Below are 23,031 nucleotides of genomic sequence, written 5' to 3' on the forward strand. Positions count from 1 at the left end.
TTCAGCCCCAAATGGCGGGAGAGGAGCAACCCCAAGAACCCAGGACTCGGAGCTCCCCAGCCTTGTGTGCTATCTCCCTGCTGATCTCTCCCATTAGCCTGGAGCATCTCAAAGGCAGGGGACCATGCCATCTACTTATAGGACATGCTCCCAAGCTCCCAGAACAGTGTTCTTCAAACAGTGCTGATGGCATCCAGGCTGGGAGGAAGGGCAGAACAGATGTTTTAAGTATCCAGTAAAGCACAATCTCAAAGGATGTAGCCTGGCCAGGTATGGCTGAGAGCTGCAGGTGCAGCAGCAAGAGAAAGGAGAAGCAACTACCACAGCAGCAGCAGCAGGTAGACCAGCAGGAGGATAGTCAGGACCAGAGCAGAGACTCTTAAACAGCAACTCCTTCCTGTCTTTCCCGTTAGATTGGAATACCTTCCTGAACAGGGACTGGTCTTTTCCTGGGATTGTATTGTCCAAGGGCCAAGTGCTCACTGTGGGGCTCACATCCCGTGACAGTTAAGACCTGCCACTGAGGGGGGTCCATGGGGATCCGCTTGGGAGGCGAGGGGTGAGGTGGCATTTTTATCTTCTTTTTTAATATCTCGCAGTTCAGTCCAGGATTTAGCACAAAGCAGCACTTAATAAACTCTGATGACAGGGATGATGACTGGGGTGTGGATAGATCTAGGGATTTGTATGTGTGTGTGTGTGTGTGTTTGAAAGCACATGTGGGTACCTGCATGTGTATGTATAAGGTTGTGTATAGGTGAATATGTGTGTGTGCAATACTAACTCAAGTTTCTGCCTTAGATCAAACCATAATCTACAAAAGTCAAGAGAAGCAGCCCCTCCCTTTCCATCCCAGATAACTGACCCCAGCACAGCTCAGTACAGCCCAGGAGTCTCCACAGTCCTGGCTCCTCAAGGGATCCCCCTAAACTCCTTCTGTGGGTCCAGGGAGGAGCAACTTTTAGTTTCTGTCTTTTTTTTTTATTTCCATGAAAGAAACACACACACACACACACACACACACACACACATCCACACACAAACCACATCCACACACAAACCACTTGGACTTTGGGTTGAGAGTCTCTGAGCTTCTGGTGGCCAAGAGGGAGGACAGGGAGAGACAGCGAGACAGTGAATGACAGAGAGAGAGGGAGACAGAGATGGAGACAGAGAGAGCCAGGGGTCCACAACTCCCACTTAGGTCCTCTCTCTTAATTCAGGCAGGAAGCATGGAGCTTTGGGGGGGGGGGGGTCCCATGTTAGGGGGTGGGGGAAAGGTGAGGCACAGTGTGGTGGTGGGGGCAGTTAATTTAAGTGTTGGGTTTCTTGCTGACCAGAGCACTATCCTTCTTGTCCAGCCGGTTATAGGGCTCGAAAGCCGAGCTGCCCAGTCCATAGCCGCTGGGCAAATCACGGAAGGGGGTGAAGCAGAGGGGCGTCGGGTGCCGAGGAGATGCCACGGAGGCCAACGGGGATCCCTGGAGACCAAAGGAGCCCCTAACCCGTGGTGGACTGCCTCCTCCCCCCGCACCTCCGAGGCCTGGAGAGGAGGTCCCAACGGGCGCCCCGTTGCTGGCAGGGGAGCCCAACGAAGGGGAGGCCAGGGAGAGGAGGCCGGAAGCCCCTGGCACGGCCAGAAGCCTTCCCTGTTCCAACAGTCGTAAGATATTGCAAGTGGCGAAGGACTCGGAGGCGGAGGACGGGTGCTGCTTTTCGGCGTCCCGGCTCTGGTCCTTCTTCTGCTTGGTGCGGCGATTCTGGAACCAGACCTTGACCTGGGGCGGGATGCGGTACCCGAGGCAGAGAGGGGAGAAGCAGGGATGGAAAGGAAGAGGAGAAGCAGGGACAGAATGGTGGGAGGAGGGACAGAACAGAGGAAGGGATGGGGAGGAAAGGGGAGTGGGGAGAGAGGGGTTGGAGGAAGAGGCAGAGCAGGATAGAGATGAGTTCAGAGTGAGAAAAAGAAGGAGAAAGAGGGAGAAACAAAGGAGAAAGTGAGAAGCAAGGGGAGGGTCAGAGAGGTGGAAGGGAAAAGGGAGAGAGGGAAGGAGAGGAACACGTTATGTTAAATAGCCAATGGCAAACGGCTCCTCAGCTCACCTGTTGAGCCACCTCCCCCTGCCCTGGACCCCCCCCCCACCCCAATCCTACCAGCCCTGGGTCCCCAGCCCTTCATCAGTCCCGTGTGCCTGGGCCTGAGGCCAGTACACACTCCACACTCTTTCTCCCTTCCCCCGCTCTCTGTCTCTCAGTGTCTCTTTATCTCTGTGCCTTCAATCATTCCAGCCAGTTACGTCAGGGTGTTCTGGGCAGTCACCATGGCTCCTAGTAGCCCTTAGACATACACCAGCATGGGCCTCCGGGGGCAACAGGCTAAGGATCAGCTCTTAGTTCCAACTTTCTCCAGGATCACCCTTGCACTTGGTGCCGGGATTCACTTGCACCCTTTATTCACCTCTCCCTCAGTCTTACCGAGCACTTATGTTCATATCCATAATTTATTTGCTTAAATTAATGACTGTATATTCCTGTAGACTGCACATTCATTGTGGGCAGGGAACGTGACTACCAACTCTGTTATACTCTCCCAGGTGTTACTATAGTGCTCTGCACACAGTAAGCACTCAATAAATCTGATGGATTGATCGATCAGTTGATTAATTGATCACCCACTGATTGCACCAGCTTCCCTCTCCAGCCGCCCTCTGTCCTCCAACACCCAGTACCCTGTGTGTTTGTGTGTGTGTGTATTTGTGCTGTCTCCCCCATCAGTTATATTGTACTCTCCCAAGTGCTTAGTACAGTGCTTTGCACACAGTAAGTGCTCAATAAATACAATTGAATGAATCAGAGTGACAGTGCGGCTCTAGGTCTCCCTCCCCCAACACCTAGCCCAAACTGCTCACAGAAGCCCAGCCCAGTGACAACCCTAGCAGGCTCTGAGGTTGAGTGTGATGCAGGTCTGGAGTTTAGATAAATATAGATGCCATCAAACACTGGGATAATGTGCAACCCAGGCAAGCAGGGGGCAAGGATTAGCCTGGAGGGAGTTCAGTTGGAGAGGTGCTGGGACATGCCCCAGTCCTCCCTCTCCTCTCCAGTGAGCCAGGGAGCCGGATGGGGACTTGGAGGTTCAGCTTCTGAGGCTGAGAGTAGCTGGAACCAGGCACTAGCCTCTGGGCACAGAGGCCTAGGATGGGGAAGATGAGGTCTGGGCATAGGTGACATGATTGTTATTTTTAATAGAGCATATAATAACAACAAGCAAAGCCAGAGGTTTAGGTGGCCCCATCCAAACCCCATTAGGTGTTTAATTCCAGATTCCAGGCCAGGTTGCAGCTCAAAGGTGAGACTATGGAGACCAGACCTATCACATAACCCAGAGGATTTAATCTTCACCTGAGGGTGTTATGATGATCTTGGCTCACCCAGGTTTATCTGAGAAATTAAAATCTAATAATCACTTTATGCCCAACTCTCCTCTCCTGCATAGGAAGAGAACAAGCTGTCTTAAATTTGTGTACAATCCCTCACACACATGCATAGACATACTTGTGCGCACACACCCACACACCCACATACACACAAACACACACACTCTCTCTCACCCTCACATTTAGCCTAACTCCAAACTCTTGCTAAACTGTAAGCTCTCTGTGGGCAGGAATCATTTCTATCCATTCTGTTAATTTGTTCCCCCACAAGAACTGAGTACAGTGCTCTGCATTTAGTAAGTGTTCAGTACATGCCGTGATTGATTCTGAAGAGGAAGGGTTGCGGGGAATGATTGGAGGGACTGGGTGGCAGGGGAGGCTGGGGTGTAGATGAGAGGAAACCACCGAAAAGGAAATAGCTAAGAGGGGGCCAGCTAAAGCCCCCCACCCCTCACCCGGGCTCACTGAGGAATCCCGGAATATGTAATTTCTTCTATCTTTCAAGTGGGTCACCTTGCCCCAGAAAGGGGCAGCAGGCCCACCAAGTCACCCAGCACGAAGCAGTGTGGCCTAGTGGAAAAAACATGGGGTTAGAAGTCAGAGGACCTGGGTTCTAATCCCAACTCTGGCATCTGCCAGCTGTTTGACCTTGGGTGACTCACTTAACTTCTCTGTGCCTCATCTACAAAATGGGGATTCAATCCTGTTCTCTCTCCTTCTTAGACTGTGGGACCTGATTATCTTGTATCTACACCCACTTCGTACAGCATATAGTACGCACTTAGCAAATACCACAGTTCTTATGATTATGGTCGCCTTCTAGTTAGGATTTGCAGTCAGTGCACCACCTGAGTTTCCAGGGGGCTGCCTCCCCGCACCCGGCCTCCCCTCTGGGACCCAGGCCCCTGCGATCTGGGGCTCAGCCCCCAACAGGCAAATCTGGGTTGTGAATTCGAATTCCCACACAAAGCGGCCAATTAGTGGAGGATGAACGGGAGCTGGAGGTCCCCTAGGAACAGGGAGGTGAGCTCCTCCTCTCAGAAACCCTGCTGTTTCTTTGAGCTCCCTCTGCTGGCTCTTCCTAGGAAAGGAACTCACATAGGCCCCACCAAACCACTGGCTGATAAGAATAATAACGATAAAGGTAATAATCATTTTTCTATTTGTTAAGCATTTATTACGTGCCAAACACTGTATTGGGCACTGGGGTAGATACAAGATAATCAGATCAGATAGAGTTCCTGTCCCACAGGGGGCTCTGACAGAATCAATCAATCAGTGGTATTTATTAGGTGCCTATGTGGGCAGAACACTGTACTAAACTCTAGGGAGAGTAAAATATAATAGTGTTGGTGGACATATTCCTTGCCCAGAGGGAGCTAATCTATGGTACTTATTGGGTGCTCACTATGTGCACAGCACTGTACTAAGCACCTGGGAGAGTACAATACAACAGAGTTGGTAAACGTTTTCCCTGCCCACAAGGAACTTACAGTCCCCGCCTTCCTCCTCCCCAGGGCCAGAGTTCACGGAAGCAAAGCCCTCCCTTTCATCATCTACAATGTTTACTAGGGGTCTATCTGTATCGTTCTAGGCTGGGTGTTGTTCAAAGTTTGCTAGAGATAGTCCCTGTCTTCTAGGAACTTACACTCTTTTTCCTTCTCTGGGCCTTAGTTTTCCCCTCTAAAACCAGAAGTGTCCCTTCAGGGCCTGTACCCTGTCTCCAGGCTAAGGAATGCTTATTTGATTAGCTGTTTACTTTTGTTTCATATCATCTGTAGCCAGGTTGATTCCCTGTACTTGTCCCTGTACTCAGTGATGATGGAGTCTCCTGTTGAGGATGATGAATGACACTCCTGACACTTCAGTCACTCAGTCAGTCAGCCAGTGGTATTTACGGAGCGCTTACTGTGTGCAGAGTGCTGTACTAAGGGCTTAGGGGAGTACAATACTGCAGTTGGTAAACGTGGTCCCTGCTCCCAAGGGGTTTACATTCTAGTGGGCAGTTCATCCTATCCTATGGCCAAAGATCTCCAGGGACCGTGACTCTACACCTCCTTCTGTTGCCTGTTCCAGGGCAAATAATAAATACTACTATACTACTACTACTACTACTACTACTACTACTACTACTACTACTACTACTACTACTACTACTATAGCAGCATAGTGTAGAGCATGGGCCTAAGAGTCAGAAGGTCATGGATTCTAATCCCAGCTCTTCCACCTGTCTGCTGTGTGACCTTGGGTAAGTCGCTTCACTTCTCTGTACCTCAGTTATCTTATCTGTAAAATAGGGATTGAGACTGTGAGCCCAGTGTGGAACAAGGACTGTGTCCAAACCAATTTGCTGGTATCCACCCCAGTGCTTAATATAGTGCCTGGTACACAGTAAGTGCTTAAAAAGACCACAATTATTATTATTGCTACTACTACCATCACTATTACTACTAGTACTACTACTACTACCAGGCCTCCTGACCTTCCAGCCAGACACACTTTTCTGGAGGATTCAGCTTAACCTATTTTTGAAGAGGAGGAGGAGAAGGAGGAGGAGGAGGCCCCACCCTTGGGAGGATCCCCTTTCCTGGACCCCCCAGCCCTGTGGCCCTCCCTGTTAAGCTTGGAAGGGCAGACTGGAGTCATGGTCACCTGGGTTCCATCTGGGACAGGGCCATAGTGGGCCTGGAGGATGATCCAGAAATACATAAGGGGGACTCCATCCACTGCAAGGGGATTTGCAGATAAGACATTCTTGGCATCAGTGGCCCTCGGACTTGATAGAAACAGCAGGATGAGAAGTGGTTGGCCACACTCTTCATCCATCATCCCCCCGCTCTCCCACCCCAAGGGCCGGCCTGGGGTTGGCAGGGCAGGGGCTGGGGACCCCCTTCTCTGTCTTCCTCCCCCTTCTCTGTCTGTCTTCCCCTTCTAGACTGTGATCTTGTTGTTGGGTAGGGATCGTCTCTATATGTTGCCAGATTGTACTTTCCAAGCACTTAATACAGTGTTCAGCACACAGTAAGTGCTCAATAAATACGAATGAATGGATGGATGGATGATTGGATGGATGGATGGATGGGAGCGCGGGGAGCCAGGAGGCCAGCCAGCTGGGCCCAGGGGAGAAAGTGCCCCACCATGCAGCTGTTCCCAAACAGTAATTACGGTAATGGGAAAGCTGGCGTGGGGCTGAGAGTGCGCGTTGATTCATTCAATCGTATTTATTGAGCGCTTACTGTGTGCAGAGCACTGTACTAAGCGCTTGGGAAGTCCAAGTTGGCAACATCTAGAGATGGTCCCTACCCAACAGTGGGCTCACAGTCTAAAAGGGGGAGACGGACAAGAAAACAGAACATATTAACAAAATAAAATAAATAGAATAAATATGTACAAGTGAAATAGAGTAATAAATATGTACAAACCTAAATACATTATTGAGCGCTTACTGTGTGCAGAGCACCGTACTAAGCGCTTGAGAAGTCCAGGTTGGCAACATCAAGAGACGGTCCCTACCCAACAGTGGGCTCACAGTCTAAAAGGGGGAGACGGAAAAGAAAACAGAACATATTAACAAAATAAAATAAATAGAATAAATATGTACGAGTAAAATAGAGTAATAAATATGTACAAACATAGATACATTATTGAGCACTTACTGTGTGCAGAGCACTGTAGTAAGCGCTTGAGAAGTCCAGGTTGGCAACATCTAGAGACGGTCCCTACCCAACAGCGGGCTCACAGTCTAGCAGGGGGAGACAGACCACAAAACAAAACATATTAACAAAATAAAATAAATAGAATAAATATGTACTAGTAAAATAATAAATAGAGTAATAAATATTTACAAACATATATGCATATATACAGATGTCATCATCGTCATCACCAAGTAAGCGCTCACTAAATGCGATTGAATGACTGACTGACTGAATTCATTCATTCATTCAATCGTACTTATTGAGCGCTCACTGTGTGCAGAGCACTGGACTAAGTGCTTGGGCCCAACGGCGCAGCGTCTCCCGGGCAGCAGGGCCATCCGGCAGGGGGCGCCCCGGCCCCTTATCACTGAGCCCCCTGCTGCCCCCTGCTGCCCCCTGCCGGCCCCCTGCCGGCCCCCTCCTCCCCCACGCCGAGCCCCCAGCGGCCCGGACGGCAGGAGATGGGTGAAGCCAGATTGGGGAAGGAGCGAGGGAGAGAGGGAGAGAGGAAGACGGGGAGGAAGGTAGGGAAGGAGGGAGGGAGAAAGAAGGGACCAATGGGGAGCTGCACCGTCCAAGCTGGATCCTGCCCCAAGTGGCTCGGGAATGCAGGGGTCAGCAATCATCTGGATCACACACTCGGTGTAGTCGGAGCAAGAGAGAGTCAGTTACCTAATTCAGGAGAAAAGCAGGTTTTTGCAACTGAATTCCCCCCTATAATTACTTTTGGGGAACCCTGGTCTAACGGGTATATGCATACCCGGCCACGCGCACACACGCGCGCGCCTTGGTGATTTATGGATGATTCATGGGTTTAAGCAATAGTTCACACCTCAGAACAATTTTTATTCCAGTGCATTTCCTCTGCAGGGCAGAGACGCGGCAAGCGCGGAGTGACGTGTGCGTGTGTGCGTGTGTGTGTGTGTGTGTGTGTGTGTGTGCGCACGTGTGTGTTTTCCTCCGGGAGAAGGGAGGGAGTGGGGGCTCAGAGAAGTTAAGGGACCTTCCTGAGGTCACACAGGGGGCAGAAACAAGACCAGAACCCGGGTCTCCTGATTCCCGGCCCGGGGCGATTCATTTGTTTTTCAGTAGGGATGGTTGACAGCGAGGGGGAAGGGAGGGAAAGGAAAGACGGTACATTTGCCTCCATAATCGCTAAATGAGGTGACTGTGTTTGTGAAGGGGGTTGGAGAGGAGAAGAAAGAGTCTGAAAGTCAAAGTCGTCCAGAAGCTGGTGATTTCACGGTTTGATGGGTCAGCGTTAGATGAGGTCTGGGAACGGACTCGGCCTTCCTCTTTCCGGCCCAACCTCCCCCGCCCAGAGAGGGGGCACCCTGAGTACTGAGGCAGGGACACCCAGGGGTCCTGAGGCGGGGGCACCCCGAAGTCTTGAGGCGAGGGCACCCAGGGATCCTGAGGCGGGAATACCCAGAGGCCCTGAGCAGAGCGTCAGGGGATGCTTTTTGACACCCTTGGCTGCCGCTGGTTCAGCCGAAAGGATCAGATCCCCCTCCCGGGGAGCTGTTAACGCGGCGGGGTCACTCTTCCCATCTTGCTCCGCCCCTTTCTCCTCTTGTCACCCCGCTCTCCCTCATCCACTGCGGGTGGAGATTTATCTTGCTCCAGGCTTCATGATGCCCGGGCCCCACTCGCCTGCCTCCCTCCCTCCTCCGCCTTAGAGTCCCTCGGGATCCAGAGGAGGGGGAGACGCAGCGAGCGATGACTAGGTGCGAAAATGCAGTCTCACTAGGGAAAGTGTGGGCAGGGATTGTCTCTCTTTATTGCTGAATTGTACTTCCCAAGCGCTTAGTACAGTGCTCTGCACACAGTAAGCGCTCAATAAATACGATTGAATGAATGAGTGAATGAAAGTATGGCTGGGTTCCCCCCCCCGCCCCCCTCCGGCCATCTGGTCCCCCGGGCCCCGGCTGGGAAATAGGTGTGGTCCCTGCAGAGACTTCCTCCCCCACCCCCCGTCTTACCTCCTTCCCTTCCCCACAGCACCTGTATATATGTATATATGTTTGTACATATTTATTACTCTATTTATTTATTTTACTTGTACATATCTATTCTATTTATTTTATTTTGTTAATATGTTTGGTTTTGTTCTCTGTCTCCCCCTTCTAGACTGTGAGCCCACTGTCGGGTAGGGACTGTCTCTATATGTTGCCAACTTGTACTTCCCAAGCGCTTCGTACAGTGCTCTGCACACAGTAAGCGCTCACTAAATACGATTGATTGATTGATTGATTCCTCCCACTCGTCCCCATCACAGTCCGAGCCGTGGTCCCGGGAGCTCCAAGATCCCCGCCCCCGCCCCTCCCTGGGCCTCGTTCCCACCTCGCCCCCACCCCGCTGCTCCAGCATCCCGAGGCAAAGTCTGAGCCTGCCCACCTCAGGGGCATCGGGTCGGCGTCGCCCCGGTCCCCAATTCCCCAGGGCCTGCGTGGAACCTGGCTCCGGGACCGGGGAGGGAGTCGGGGGCCCGGCCTCATCCAGGAGGTGCGGTCCCGGGGAGCAGGTGCTGGACTGCTGCCGCTGGATAAGAATAATAATAATGATGGCATTTGTTAAGCACTTACTATGTGCAAAGCACTGTTCTAAGCTCTGGGGGGATACACGGTGATCAGGTTGTCCCACGTGGGGCTCACAGTCTTAATTGCCATTTTACAGATGAGGTAACTGAGGCACAGAGAAGTGAAGTGACTTTCCCAAAGTCACACAGCTGATAAGTGGCGGAGCCGGGATTAGAATCCATGACCTCTGACTCCCAAGCCCGTGCTCTTTCCGCTGAGCCATGCTGCTTCTCTACTTGCCCAGCCCCCAGAGAGGGAGCTCAGGGGTCCTGAGGAGGGAGCGTTCAGGGGTCCTGAGGTGGGGACACCCGGGGTCCTGAGGTGGGGGCACCTAGGGGTCCTGAGAAGGGGACATCCGGGGTGCTGAGGCGGGAGCACCCAGGGGTCCTGAGGCGGGGGCACCCAGAGGCACTGAAGTTGGGGCACCCAGGGGTCCTGAGGCGGGGGACACCCAGAAGTCCTGAGGCGGTGACACCCGGGGTCTTGAGGCGGGAGAACCTAGATGTCCTGAGGTGGGGGCACCCTGAGTACTGAGGCAGGGGCACCCAGGGGTCCTGAGGCGGGGACACCCAGGGGTCCTGAAGCGGGGGCACCCTGAGTACTGAGGCAGGGGCACCTAGGAGTCCTGAGGGGGGGCACCCAGGGGTCCTGAGGAGGGGCCGGGGGCAGGGGCTGGCTGGATTCAGAGGGCCAGCAAAGGAGTTAGGAACTGAGCAGAGTCCAGGGGTCCTGCCCTCGGCCCCTTCTCCTCGGGCCGCTGATGCAGAGAAGATGTCGGGAGAGGGAGCGGGAGCCCCAGGCCTGCGTCCTCCCGAGCCGGGCCTCCCTCTCCCGTGAGGCGCCCGCTTACCTGGGTCTCGGAGAGGTTCAGCTGGCGGGCCAGCTCGGTGCGCTCCCGGCCCACCACGTACTGGCACCGCTGGAACTCCATCTCCAGCCGGTACAGCTGCTCCGCCGTGAACGAGGTCCGTGTCCGCTTGGGCCGGTCCAGGTCCAGCCCCTTGGGCAGCACGATCTCCCGGATCGTCCCCTTGGCATCTAGGAGGTCCGCGGGAGAAAGCGGGGTGAGGCGGGGTGGGGATGGATGGCTTCCTTCCAGGTCGGTTCGCTGAGCCCGTTGCTGGGTAGGGACCGTCTCTATATATTGCCAACTTGTACTTCCCAAGCGCTTAGTACGGTGCTCTGCACACAGTAAGCGCTCAGTAAATACGACTGATTGATTGATTGAATGAATGGTGCCACTGGGAGCCAGGAGGAGAAGAAAGTGGGGAAGGAAAGGAAGAGGAGATGGGGGAGAGCAGGAGGAAGCGGGGAGAAGGTGGAGGAAGGTGAAAAGGAAAAAGAGGAGGAGGAGGAAGAGTGAGTGGAAGGAGGCTCCATGGAGGGGGCGGCCCTGGGCTGGACTATTACGGAGGAAGGGACGAGGTAGGGGTTAACGGGCAAGGCGTGTCCGACCTGCTTATATTGCATCTGCCCCAGCGTTGAACACAGCGCTTGGCACACGGTAAGCACTTTATCGTCTGTCTCCTCCTGTAGACTGTGAACTCCTTGTGGTCAGGGATCGCTTCTACCCACTCTGCTATACCGCTGATTCATTATTATCATTAATAATTCGTATTATTACTATTATTACTTGGAGGCTCAAGGGGAAATGCACGTAGCTTAAGACTAAAGTTTTGAAAAAAAATCATGTTTCCGGGGCTTTTCGACATGGACTAGCGCGGACGCCCGAACGGAATGACGATTCCAGGGAAGACAATCTGAGGTTTCTCCTCGGCGATCCCTCAGGCCACGGTTTCGTGGGGGCAGGGGTAGGAGGGGTCTGGCAGCTTCCTGAGGTTGAAAAGTGATCACCTGAAAAGTGATTAGAGAGAGGGGTTTTTTTGCGCGGGGGGGGGGTATTGGTTAAGCTCTTACTATGTGTCGAACACTGTTCTAAGAGCTGGGGTAGCTAGAAGTCAGGTTGGACATAGTCCCTGTCCCGCACCGGGTTCACGGTCTAGGTAGGAGGGACTAGGATCATCGGGTTCACGGTCTAGGTAGGAGGGAATAGGATTTAATCCCCATTTAACAGTTGAAGCACAGAGAAGTAAAGTGATTTGCCCATGGTCACACAGCAAACAATTGGCTGAAACAGGAATAGAACCCAGTTCTTCTGACTCCCAAGGTCATGCTCTTTCCACTAGGACACGTTGCTTCTCATTTCCAGAAAGGAAAAAAAAAGTTATTTCCTCTAACAAAAGGTCCTGGGCCTTGAATTATCTGCCTATCAGCCTCAACTCTCGTCGCACAGCAGAAACCCGCTATGGCGTGATACACTCGCCTACTATAATTAGATAATAGATAATTAGATATAGATCATTGGCGTCTTAACTCGCCAATTATCTGGATCGACCAGTCCTTCGAAACTCACTTTTGTCTCAATCATCCGGATAATTTAAGTGGAAAGGCCGGGGCGGGGGGCGGGGGGGGGGGGTGCGCATTTTGGTGCCGGAAACATTCGACACGAACCCACGACGAGCGAATGTTTTAGGCACCAAAGATCCGGATAATTTGCGCCGGTGAATTTTGCCAAAGGAACTCTAAGGTCGTTGTGGGCAGGGAATGTGACTCTGTTACACTGTACTCGCCAAAGCGCCGAATACTGTGTTTTGTACACAGTAAGCACTCAATCTAAACGACTGAATGAGTGAATGAATGAACTAAAAACCAGGTCAAAATCTCCGAGAACCTCCGCGAAGCTCTGGGGAGTGGGAACGACCCCGGATCCAGCGCTTAGTACAGTGTCCGGCGCCTAGTATAGTGACTGGCACATAGTAAGCGCTTTACAAATGTTATTTTTATTCTCCCTACGACGTCTACGAAGCAAGCGTAGCGTCCGCCCGCACCCTGGCCCACTTATATACCCAAGAACTCGCCCGCTCACAGACCCACCCGCCCTCCCAAAAGGCCTCCCGCATATGTGCCCGCTTCCTCTGTGCCGGTGGTGTGGCCGGGGAGGGTTCTCTCGAGAGCTGCGGGGAGGAGGAAGGGCCCGGAGCGTGGGCGGGCCCTTGCGGTTCAAAGCGCTTAGTACAGTGCTCTGCACACGGTAAGCGCTCAATAAACACGATTGAATGGATTTGCTTTTCGGGATTCGAACCCACTTCCAGGCCCTCCAGCGGGAGGACCCGTGCTTTGGACTCTCACGTCAGCTTGTTGTGGGCAGGAATGTGTCGGTTGTTCTACTGGACTCTCTCAAGCGCTTAGTGTAGTGCTCTGCACACAATAAGCGCTCAATAAATACCACGGAATGAATTGGCTTTCGGGAACCAGTCCGAAAGGCGTCCCTCCCGGGGGACTCCTGTCCCTCCGGAGGGCGGACAATTCCCGGTTAGATCCAGACACTAGCCAGCTCGCCCACACGGACCACTAGCGAGCGTGCCGACAAGCCCAGAATCCCACGACCTGACCGGCGACTGATACACGCCCAGGGGCGAAGGCCCCGCTGGAACAGTCCTCCCGGACAGACACGAAACTCACTAATACTTCATTCATTCAGTCAGTCGATTGTATTTATTGAGCGCTTACTGTGTGCTTACTGTGTACTAAGCGCTTGGAAAGTACAATTCGGCAACAGGCAGAGGCAATCCCTACGCAACAACGGGCTCACGGTCTAGAAGGGGGAGACGGACAACAAAACAAAACAAGTAGACAGGCGTCAATACCACCAAAATAGATAAATAAATAAACCCCGGACACGGGACACGCACGCTGGTCTATGATTCGCGATCTGCGGCCGAGAGGGCCCGAATACAGGATCTGCACAGGGCGCGTACCAACGCGGGAGGAGTTTCCACACGTTGGTCGTGCATCTGCCGTGCATGCGAAGAACCCATTCTGCGTGTACCCTGAACCCAAATCGGGAGGGGAGATGGGCCAACCAGACGGACACGGGAATTCATCCATTCATTCGTATTTATTGATCCAGTCGTATTTATTGAGCGCTTACTGTGTGCAGAGTACCGTACTAAGAATCCACGAGAATACCGGACTAGGATCATTTTGCCCTGTGGATCCGGCAGCCCACGCTCAGCTGGGAAGGGGCAGGGAAGACAGAAACTGATATGCAGATAAAGGAAATCACAGAGAGTAAAGGGGCTGAAATTTCTGCTAAGACACAGAGGCAAGCAAGAGACACAAGCTTGGAGGCGGCGGTAGCTTGACAGCTGCTGCTCCACCGCCAGACACTTAAGGGGGTGTCAGGGACGAGGTGGGGGGTGGGTCCTCCCATTGCTAGAGCTGTGGAGCAAGAGATAAATGGTACACACTCGTAGGGCACAGTCATAACTACCCAGATCCATATACACACACCTGGAGAGTCGGGTAGCGTTGATAACGAAACGGTCGGTAAAATGTGCTGACTTACTTCAGTTTAATGGCAGGTGTGTTTAACTGAACGTGTGAGAAGGCTTGTGGTGTATTTGGTTCTACATGTGACTAATAACAATAATAATAACATGATATTTGTTACACATTTACTTTGAGATAAGGAGTGTGCTAAGCACTAGGATAGAACCAAAACAGTTGGCCAAACATAGTCACCGTCCAACCCAAGATTCACAGTTTAAGTAGGAAGGAGAAGCAGTGTTGCCTAGTGGAAAGAGCGTGGGCCTGGGAATTAGAGCACTGGGTTCTAATCCCAGCTCTGCCAATTCTGAGTCCCATGAGGGAGATGGGCTATGTTCCGGTCTGATGATCTAACCCAGTATTTAGTACAATGCCTCACACATAGTAAGAGCTTAACAAATACTATTAAAAACAACCCCCCGCCCCTCCCACCGCCAAAACAACTATTGAATTCCCATTGTACAGGTGAGCGAACTGGGGCACAGAGAAAGCAAGTGACTTGCCCAAGGTGACATAGCAGGCAAGTGACTGAGTGAGGGTTTTAAAATCCCGTGTGTGCATATGGGAGAAGCAGCGTGGTTCCTGGGAATCAGAGGACGTGGGTTCGAATCTTGGCTCTGGCTCTTGACTGCTGTGTGACCTTGGGCAAGTAGCTTAACTTCTCTGTGCCTCAGTTACCTCATCTGTAAAACGGGGATTTAGACAGTGAGCCCCTTGTGGGACAACCTGATTACCATGTATCTTCCCCAGCGCTTAGAACAGAGCTTGGCACATAGTAAGTGCCATAGTAAGTGCCATAAAAATAAGTATTTCCATGTGACTGTATATGTGTGTGTGCATGTGACTGAATGATGTGTCTGTATGTATATGTGACTGGCTGTGATATAAATACGTGCACATGTATAGGGGCATAACTATGTTTAAGCGCTTAACAAATACCATCACTATTATTATACATAAAATGTGATAGTGTGATGTGATCATGTGTATATATAGAGGTATGTTTGAGTTGATGCACGTGACAGTGTAAATGTGTGTGTGTGTGTGTGTGTGTGTGTGTGTGTGTGTGTGTGTGTGTGTGTTCCGGTCCTGGCTCTGCCGCTTGTCTGCTGTGTGACTTTGGGCGGGTCACTTCACTTCAGTGCCTCAGTTTCCTCATCTGTGGGATGGGGATCGAGACTGTGAGTCCCATGTGAGACAGGGACTGTGACCAACCTGATTTGCTTGTATCCACCCCAGCGCTTAGTACAGTGCCTGGCACAGTGTAAGTTCTTAACTTACCAGAATTATGATTATTATTATATGTTTATATGTACATGCTACCCCTCCTTCCTCTCCCCTTCGTCTCCCTCTCCATCCCCACAGTCTTACCTCCTTCCCTTCCCCACATCACCTGTATATATGTATATATGTTTGTACATATTTATTACTCTATTTATTTATTTATTTTACTTGTACATATCTATTCTATTTATTTTATTTTGTTAATATGTTTGGTTTTGTTCTCTATCTCCCCCTTCTAGACTGTGAGCCCACTTTTGGGTAGGGACTGTCTCTATATGTTGCCAACTTGTACTTCCCAAGCGCTTAGTACAGTGCTCTGCACACAGTAAGCACTTAATAAATATGATTGATTGATTGATTATATGATTATATGACTACTCATGTATGTGACAGTGTAGGCAGGAATAGGTGTGCATCTACATGACTGTATGTTCATTCAATCACACTTATTGAACGCTTACTTTGTGTAAAGTACTGTACTAACTATTGTACCAAGTAAACTTGGGTGAGTACAATATAGCAATAAACAGACACATGACCAACAAGCTTATAATCTAGGGAATGAGCTTACGGTCTAGCGGGTATAAGTGTATGTATATATGTGAGTACATGTATATGCTAATGCATGTGAATGTGTGCATGTGTGAGTGTGGCTATGTATGCAAGTTTCTGTGAGTGTGCACGTGTGGGTTTGTGAGCGCTTATGTGTGAGTGTGTGCGTAAGTGAAATGGAATCTCTAGGAGTCTCCTTGGCTCAGCAACCCCCATCTCAAAACCTGCGCATGCAGGCTCCCATTTTCTAGAGAGGCCTCATCGAGGAGAGGGCAGAGGGTGGGGGGTAGGGGGAAGGAGGGAGGGAAATAAGGGAAAGACCAAGTGACCTCCGTCTCCCCTCCGCATCTCCTTGGCCCAAGCACCAGAGCTTGGTAGTGGGATGTCGAGGACAGGCATGAAGTTGCTGGGTCCGCCAATGGCAGTGGGAATGAAGGGGCTAGGGGTGATTTTGTGCTCAGCCCCTCCCTGCTTCTGTATAACCTATGGGCCTCGTGGCGGTAGGGAGAGAGTAGCCACCCAAGGCATTGACTTCAGCCAGGGTGGGATAGGAAGATTGGAGTGTGTGTGTGTGTTGGGGGTGGGGGTGGGGGACACCCAGAGGAATAGGAATGATAAAAGGAAAATCTACTCTGGAGGAGGGGGGTGACGGGTTAAGACCCCAATTCAATGCTCAGGGCGTGTTACTCCCCTCCTCAAAAATCTCCAGTGGCTACCAGTCAACCTACGCATCAAGCAAAAACTCCTCACTCTCGGCTTCAAGGCTCTCCATCACCTCGCCCCCTCCTACCTCACCTCCCTTCTCTCCTTCTACAGCCCAGCCTGCACCCTCCACTCCTCTGCCGCTAACCTCCTCACTGTACCTCCTTTTCGCCTGTCCCGCCATCGACCCCTGGCCCACGTCCTCCCCCTGGCCCGGAATGCCCTCCCTCCGCACATCCACCAAGCTAGCGCTCTTCCTCCCTTCAAAGCCCTACTTAGAGCTCACCTCTTCCAGCAGGCCTTCCCAGACTGAGCCCCTCTTTCCCTCACCTCCTCCCCACCCCCCGCCTTACCTCCATCCCCTCCCCACAGCACTTGTATATATGTTTGTACAGATTTATTACTCTATTTTACTTGTACATATTTACTATTCTATTTATTTTGTTAATGATGTGCATCTAGCTTTACTTCTATTTATTCTGATTACTTGACACCTGTCCACATGTTTTGTTTTGTTGTCTGTCTCCTCTTCTAGAATGTGAGCCCACTGTTGGGTAGGGACTGTCGCTTTATGTTGCCAATTTGTATTTCCCAAGCATTTAGTACAGTGCTCTGCACACAGTAAGCGCTTAATAAATATGATTGAATGAATGAATGAACCGGGATAGGGAGTTTGAAGCTGGTGGAGGAAAGAGGGAAGGTTGAAGGGGAGGGAACCTTGGGAATGGGATCTGGGCATCCATAGCCTACACTGACACTGCGGTAGTCCCAGGAAGGGAGCACCCCCAACCCTGTGCCAGGCTCCCTCCACTACCAAACCGTCCTACTTCCGAGTCAGGCCTCTGCCAGGTTCAGTCACTTTTCGATTTTACTACCGAGCACACACACCCCTAAGACCCAAGCTGGAAAACAAACAAACAATTAAAAAAACCAAGAAGTGTAGAAAGGGACCTGTACGGAGGTCAAGTTCTGGCAAATAGTCGATTCGGGTTTATTTTTAAATACAGAAGCCTTCTCCCTTCCCCTCTTGTGGGCGTGTGGGCGTGTGGGCGTGTGTGTGTGTGTGTGTGTGTGTGTGTGTGTGTGTGTGTGTGTGTGTGTGTGTGTGAGAGAGAGAGTGTGGACCACCATTTTGTTCCGGTAGTGGGGGAGATGCAGCAAAATGGTGGACCCTTCAATTCCACGGTGGGCCCCCTCGCCCCCCTCTCGATTCCCCACTGCCCATTCTGGCTTCGATTTGGTCAGGTGATGGGGGCGGCGAGGGTCATGAGGGTCAGCCCCCCTCCCTAGGAACCTGTACTTAGCTATTCTGGAGGGGCCTAGCGCAGACTTTGAGTTCCAATTCCACTCCCAACCAGCTTGCAAATTCAGGGTTTGGACCCTTCTCTCCTTCCCGCCCCTGCCCCACCCCATCCGCACCGTTCTAGTCTGCTCGGGGCCAAGGGGCAGCAGTGAGGAGGGGGTCACAGCAGACAGTCAGGTCTGGCAGATGGTGGACAGGCTGAACACCCCCGTGGCACACAGGAAGAGGTGGCTTGTGCTGGCTGGCTCTGGCTTCTGCTCTGTTAACAACCCCCTTCTCCCCAGTGCAGAACACCCCCTGAGCCCCCACCTGTCAGTCAGTGTCTCAGACAGACAGATTTCCTGCCCTGTAGGTAACTGCTCTTTCTCATGATGGCCCAAGCAAATCCCTGCCCTTTGGGCAGCTCCCTGCTCAGACCGGTGTCTTCTCTGCCAGCCTAGCTCCGGGTGATCACATCTCCTTCCCCAGATTGGAAAAAGGCAGAGGGAGGGCCCCTCAACCCAGGGCCTCCTCCCCACCCACCCATCCATACGCCTACTGCCTCAGCTCTGCCAGATTTCTGGACAGTGAACTTCCCAATGGCGTCTGCCAGAGAAGAAGCCGTAAAGCAGAATCCTTCCCCTGGGAAGATCCAGGGAAGGCGGGGTGGAGAGGGAGGAGCAGGACAGAGGAAGCTTGTTGGCTTGTACTACAACCGGGTTACATAAATGGCCGAAAGGAAAAACAACACGATCTTGTTCATAATAAAATCTAGGTTTTCCAGGCCCGTGATTAAACAAAAGAGGTTGAAAACATTTGGGGTCATTGGTTACCTGACAGGATACCCCACTCTACACAACCACCTGCATAGATAACCACCGACCCCCACACACACAGTATACACATGCACTCACATGAGTTTGCATTGGAGGCACATACAGCCTGACATGCAGAGGCTAATTCCTACTTGTGCCTCTTCATATCTACGCATCATTTCATAAATACCTTGAACCAAAGACCCTTAAAGGCACCCAATCAATCAATCAATCAATCGTATGTATTGAGCGCTTACTATGTGCAGAGCACTGTACTAAGCGCTTGGGAAGTACAAATTGGCAACACATAGAGACAGTCCCTACCCAACAGTGGGCTCACAGTCTAAAAGGGGGAGACAGAGAACAGAACCAAACATACCAACAAAATAAAATAAATAGGATAGAAACGTACAAGTAAAATAAATAAATAAATAAATAAATAGAGTAATAAATATGTACAACCATATATACATATATACAGGTGCTGTGGGGAAGGGAAGGAGGTAAGATGGGGGGATGGAGAGGGGGATGAGGGGGAGAGGAAGGAAGGGGCTCAGTCCCCAACCCAGGAAACACAAGAACCCACGAAGGCACACACCCAACTGGATGTTTGTACACTCCCAACTCATCAAGAAAGAACATGTTTTTCTGTGTGCCCAATCTGCAGACCTGCACATATTCACGTGACTAGGCAAACATATAAGCAGGCATGCATGTATGTGTATATGTGTTCGTTCATTCATTTGATCACATTTATTGAGTGCTTACCATTTGCAGAACACTGTTTTAAGCGCTTGGGACAATACAACAGTAAACAGACGTGTGCGTGTGTGTGTGTGTGTGTGTGTGTGTGTTTTGGGAAAATTAGTTAGGTTTACTACTCCATGAGAAACAGATTAAATGTTCTTATGTAAACTTGTCCAGACTCAGCACACTCACTCACACACAAATACGAACACACCCCATACACACACTCACACTCACTCCTTTGCGTGAAATAAATCTAGAGCTGTGCTGTTCTCTCATAGTTTCCCACTTGGATAAAACACTGGGGAGAGCGAGATTTTCCAGAGGAAAAGAGGATTTTTTCCAAGGACTACTCCCCAAATCCAATAGACCCACCGGCAGACCCTCGGAGCCCCACCTAGTAGCTCAGTGGGGCGGGGAGGAGGAAAGGAGTGTGTGGTGGGGAAGGATTTTCATGTTTTTCAAAATGAAATCGATGGGTGCTTATGGCTTATGTACTTCCCAAGCGCTTAGTACAGTGCTCTGCACACAGTAAGCGCTCAATAAATATGATTGATTGATTGATTATGTAGAAAGCACCACTCTGCAAAGAGACTACTAAAGCAATGCACATACACACACACGTACACACGTACCTCATATTGTTATACACCATGCAAATATCCTCCACACTGCCTCTCTCCCCTCCATCCGGGGTCTCAGAAATATCCGTGGGATCTTGCCTTCTGCTCGGGCCCTTGATCTTGCTTTCCCAGAGTTTCTCTGCCTGGGTGGAGCCCATCCACGCACTACCATGGCTTATTTTCTACCTCGAGGCTATGGGTATTACTTTGCTCCAAGATCCGTCCCCTCGCCACTCCCACCACCTCCCGAAAGTGGGTCCCCAACCCTACAGCCTTCCGCCAAGCCCCCCCACGCCCCCAACCCCCCCCCCAAAAAAAAACCCACCCTGAATCCACTATATCCATTCGTTTGCATCTTCGGAAGGGATTTAAAGGAAACGGGAGCCACCGAGGGGCGATGAGACAGGACTAGAGGACTTTTTTTTGAGAGGGGAGGAAGGAGATCAGGGAAGAATGAGAAAAGCAGAGAAAGGAAGTGATGGGAGAGGGAAAAGCAGAAATAGAGAAAGAAAGAGGCAGAGAGAAAGACAGCCCGATAGAATAAAGAGCAGAAGCACATTACGGTCCCTTAGACTCTTTTCGAATTGTCCACTTGAAGTTTTCCTCTCTTTTCTGTTTTCCCAGAAAAAGGGTTTCTCGGGTTGCGCTCAGGGCGAAAAGGGTTGAACCGTTTTCCCCGAAAGAGGGTTTCAACTCAGGCTGAGCTAGGACTGGACCCCGGTATGCTCCGTTTCCCCGCATCCTTCTGCACCGGAGATTTTCCTACCGGGGGGTAGGAGAGTTTCCCTCCTTTCCCAAGCCCGCAGACTCCCCCCCACCAACTCCCCACCCCCCTTACCCAGCCGGGGAAGCGACAGGCCGGCGGCGGAGCCTGGGACAGGGGAAAGGACGGACCGAGGGACAGATAGGGGAGAGGGGGAGGAGGACAGGAGCAGGGGTACCTAGACAGGGAGTCGGGGAAGGAAGAGAGAAAACGGGGGCATGGAGGCCGAGACGAGAGGAACAGGGAGTCTGCGGGGCAGAAGAGTCAATAAAGGGGAACGGGGAGAAATAGGGATGGAGGGAGACAAACATTTAGGAGAGATCAGGAGGACTAGGGGCAGCAGGGAGCGAGGGGAGGGAGGAAACAGCCGGAGGAGGGGGAGGAGGAGGAGGAGGAGGAAGAGGAAGAGGAGGAGGAAGAGATAGTGGGGAGGGAGACCTGTTCCCGAACTCAGCGCAGCAATGCTTGGACCCTGGACGCGGAGGGTCGAGAAAGGGTCAAAGCAGGAGATGGGACGGGAGGGACCTGGGCGGGGTGGGGATAGGGAGGGGAAGATTTTTTTTCCTTTTGCAATTACAACAGCTGCCCCCGCAAAACACACCTCCTCCCCACATCACGAAAATCCCCAGCTGATGCTCTAGTGACGCCTTTCTTCTGCGACAGGCTGTGCTGGCGAGTGAGGGTGTTTCTTCCCTTACCACAATAGAAATGGGAAGACCCCAGGGACCCCCGCCTTCCGCCCACGCGTGGATAGGGCCCACCTGGAATGGGGGCGGGGAGAGTGAACCAAGAGTCACGAGTGGAGGAGAGGAGGGGAGCCAGGAAAACCCCGAAAGCTCAGTCCTTTCTGTCCTCCCTGCGGCTCCCCGAAATGCAAGGGTTCAGTGAAGGAGACCCAGCAGAGACGCCCTCGTCCCGGCCTAGAGGAGCTGAGGGGCCTCCAGACCCCCAAATCCCGACACTCTGGACCCCCACTATCCCATCAGAGTGGAGAGAGTGGGAGAGGGCAGTCTTGGAGGTGGATAGCGTAATGGTTGTGGGTGTGTGGCTTTGGAGGGCGGTTATAGAGTGGAGGAGGAAGTTTTAGGGTTATAGGGTTGGGAACCTGTAGGTTTGAGGGGTGTTATAGGATTGGACCAAGGTTATGGGGGTGAAGGTTTTCGGGAGGTTACCAAGAGAGGGGAGATTTGGAAGATTCAACCGGGTCTGGGCGGCGGTTGCGGGGTTAACGTCAAAAGTGATTTGGGGGTACAGAGGCGGGGCTGGGGGACCGGTAGGAGGTTTTAGGGGTGCGTGCGAGGTAATAGGGGTGGGCGAGGATTGGGGGTACGTGCCCCGAGAGAAGGTTGTGTGGGAGGTTCTGTGGGGTTGTAGGGTTGAAATAGGGTTGGGAGATGGGCAAATCTTCAGGGTGGATGAGCGGGAGACTGCGGGTTATAGGGCTATGGGTGAGTTGGGCTGATGGGGCCTGGACGGGAGGTTGCGAGGTGACAGAGCTGAAGGAGGTTTGGCGGCCGGTAGAGATGGGGCGGGGGGCTGCAGGGCTACAAGCTGGAAGAGGGCTTAGGGCCGGTCGGGGCGGGTGGGGCGGTGCCGCAGGGTTTCAGGATCTGGCGCTCCCGGCGGGTCCGGGGCAGGGTGGGGGCGTCCGGGCGGGGAAGGCCCCAGTTGGCTCCCCCCTTACCTCGCACCAAGATGCGGCGGCAGTAATCCGCCTCGCCTGCCCCGGCCTGGCCGTCGCCGCTCTCCGCCGCGGGGCCGGGGCTGCCCGCTGAGGTCCCGGCCATGCCCTTGAATGGGGGGCCATCGCCTCCCCCTCCTCCCGGTTCTCCTCCTCCTCCTCTTCCTCCTCCCGCTCCTCTTTCTCCCCTTGCTGCTGCTTCTCCTCCTCCATCGCCTCTTCCTCCTCCTCCCGGTCCCCCCGCGGCCGGGAGCGGGGCTCTGTCCGGGTCCGGCCGGCTGTCCTGCTGTCCGGCCGGCCCCGAGGCCCCGGGCTGCCCCGGGTGGCGTCCATCCTCGGCCCCTCCATCGCCCATGCCGCCCGCCTCCGCCGCCGGCGGATCCAGCATCGAGCGAGAAGGAGATTCCCCCCGACCCCGGTCTCCCCTCCCCCTCCCCCCCACGCCCACCCCAGCACCTCCCCCTTCTCCCCTCCCACCC

General features: G+C 52.5%; 1 protein-coding gene across 1 annotated transcript; it reads right to left on the reverse strand.

Moving 5' to 3' along the window:
* Positions 1 to 1,313: 1,313 nt before the first annotated feature.
* On the reverse strand, positions 1,314 to 22,658 carry LOC119927374 (ventral anterior homeobox 2a-like). Its single transcript, XM_038745994.1, has 3 exons — positions 22,556 to 22,658; positions 10,565 to 10,752; positions 1,314 to 1,778 (listed from the first exon to the last, which is right to left on the reverse strand). The coding sequence occupies exons 1-3, from the start codon at positions 22,656 to 22,658 to the stop codon at positions 1,314 to 1,316; spliced, it is 756 nt and encodes a 251-aa protein (XP_038601922.1).
* Between the last annotated feature and the right edge of the window lie 373 nt (positions 22,659 to 23,031).

The sequence above is a fragment of the Tachyglossus aculeatus genome, chromosome 4 (genome assembly GCF_015852505.1).
Source record: "Tachyglossus aculeatus isolate mTacAcu1 chromosome 4, mTacAcu1.pri, whole genome shotgun sequence".
Classification (NCBI taxonomy): domain Eukaryota; kingdom Metazoa; phylum Chordata; class Mammalia; order Monotremata; family Tachyglossidae; genus Tachyglossus; species Tachyglossus aculeatus.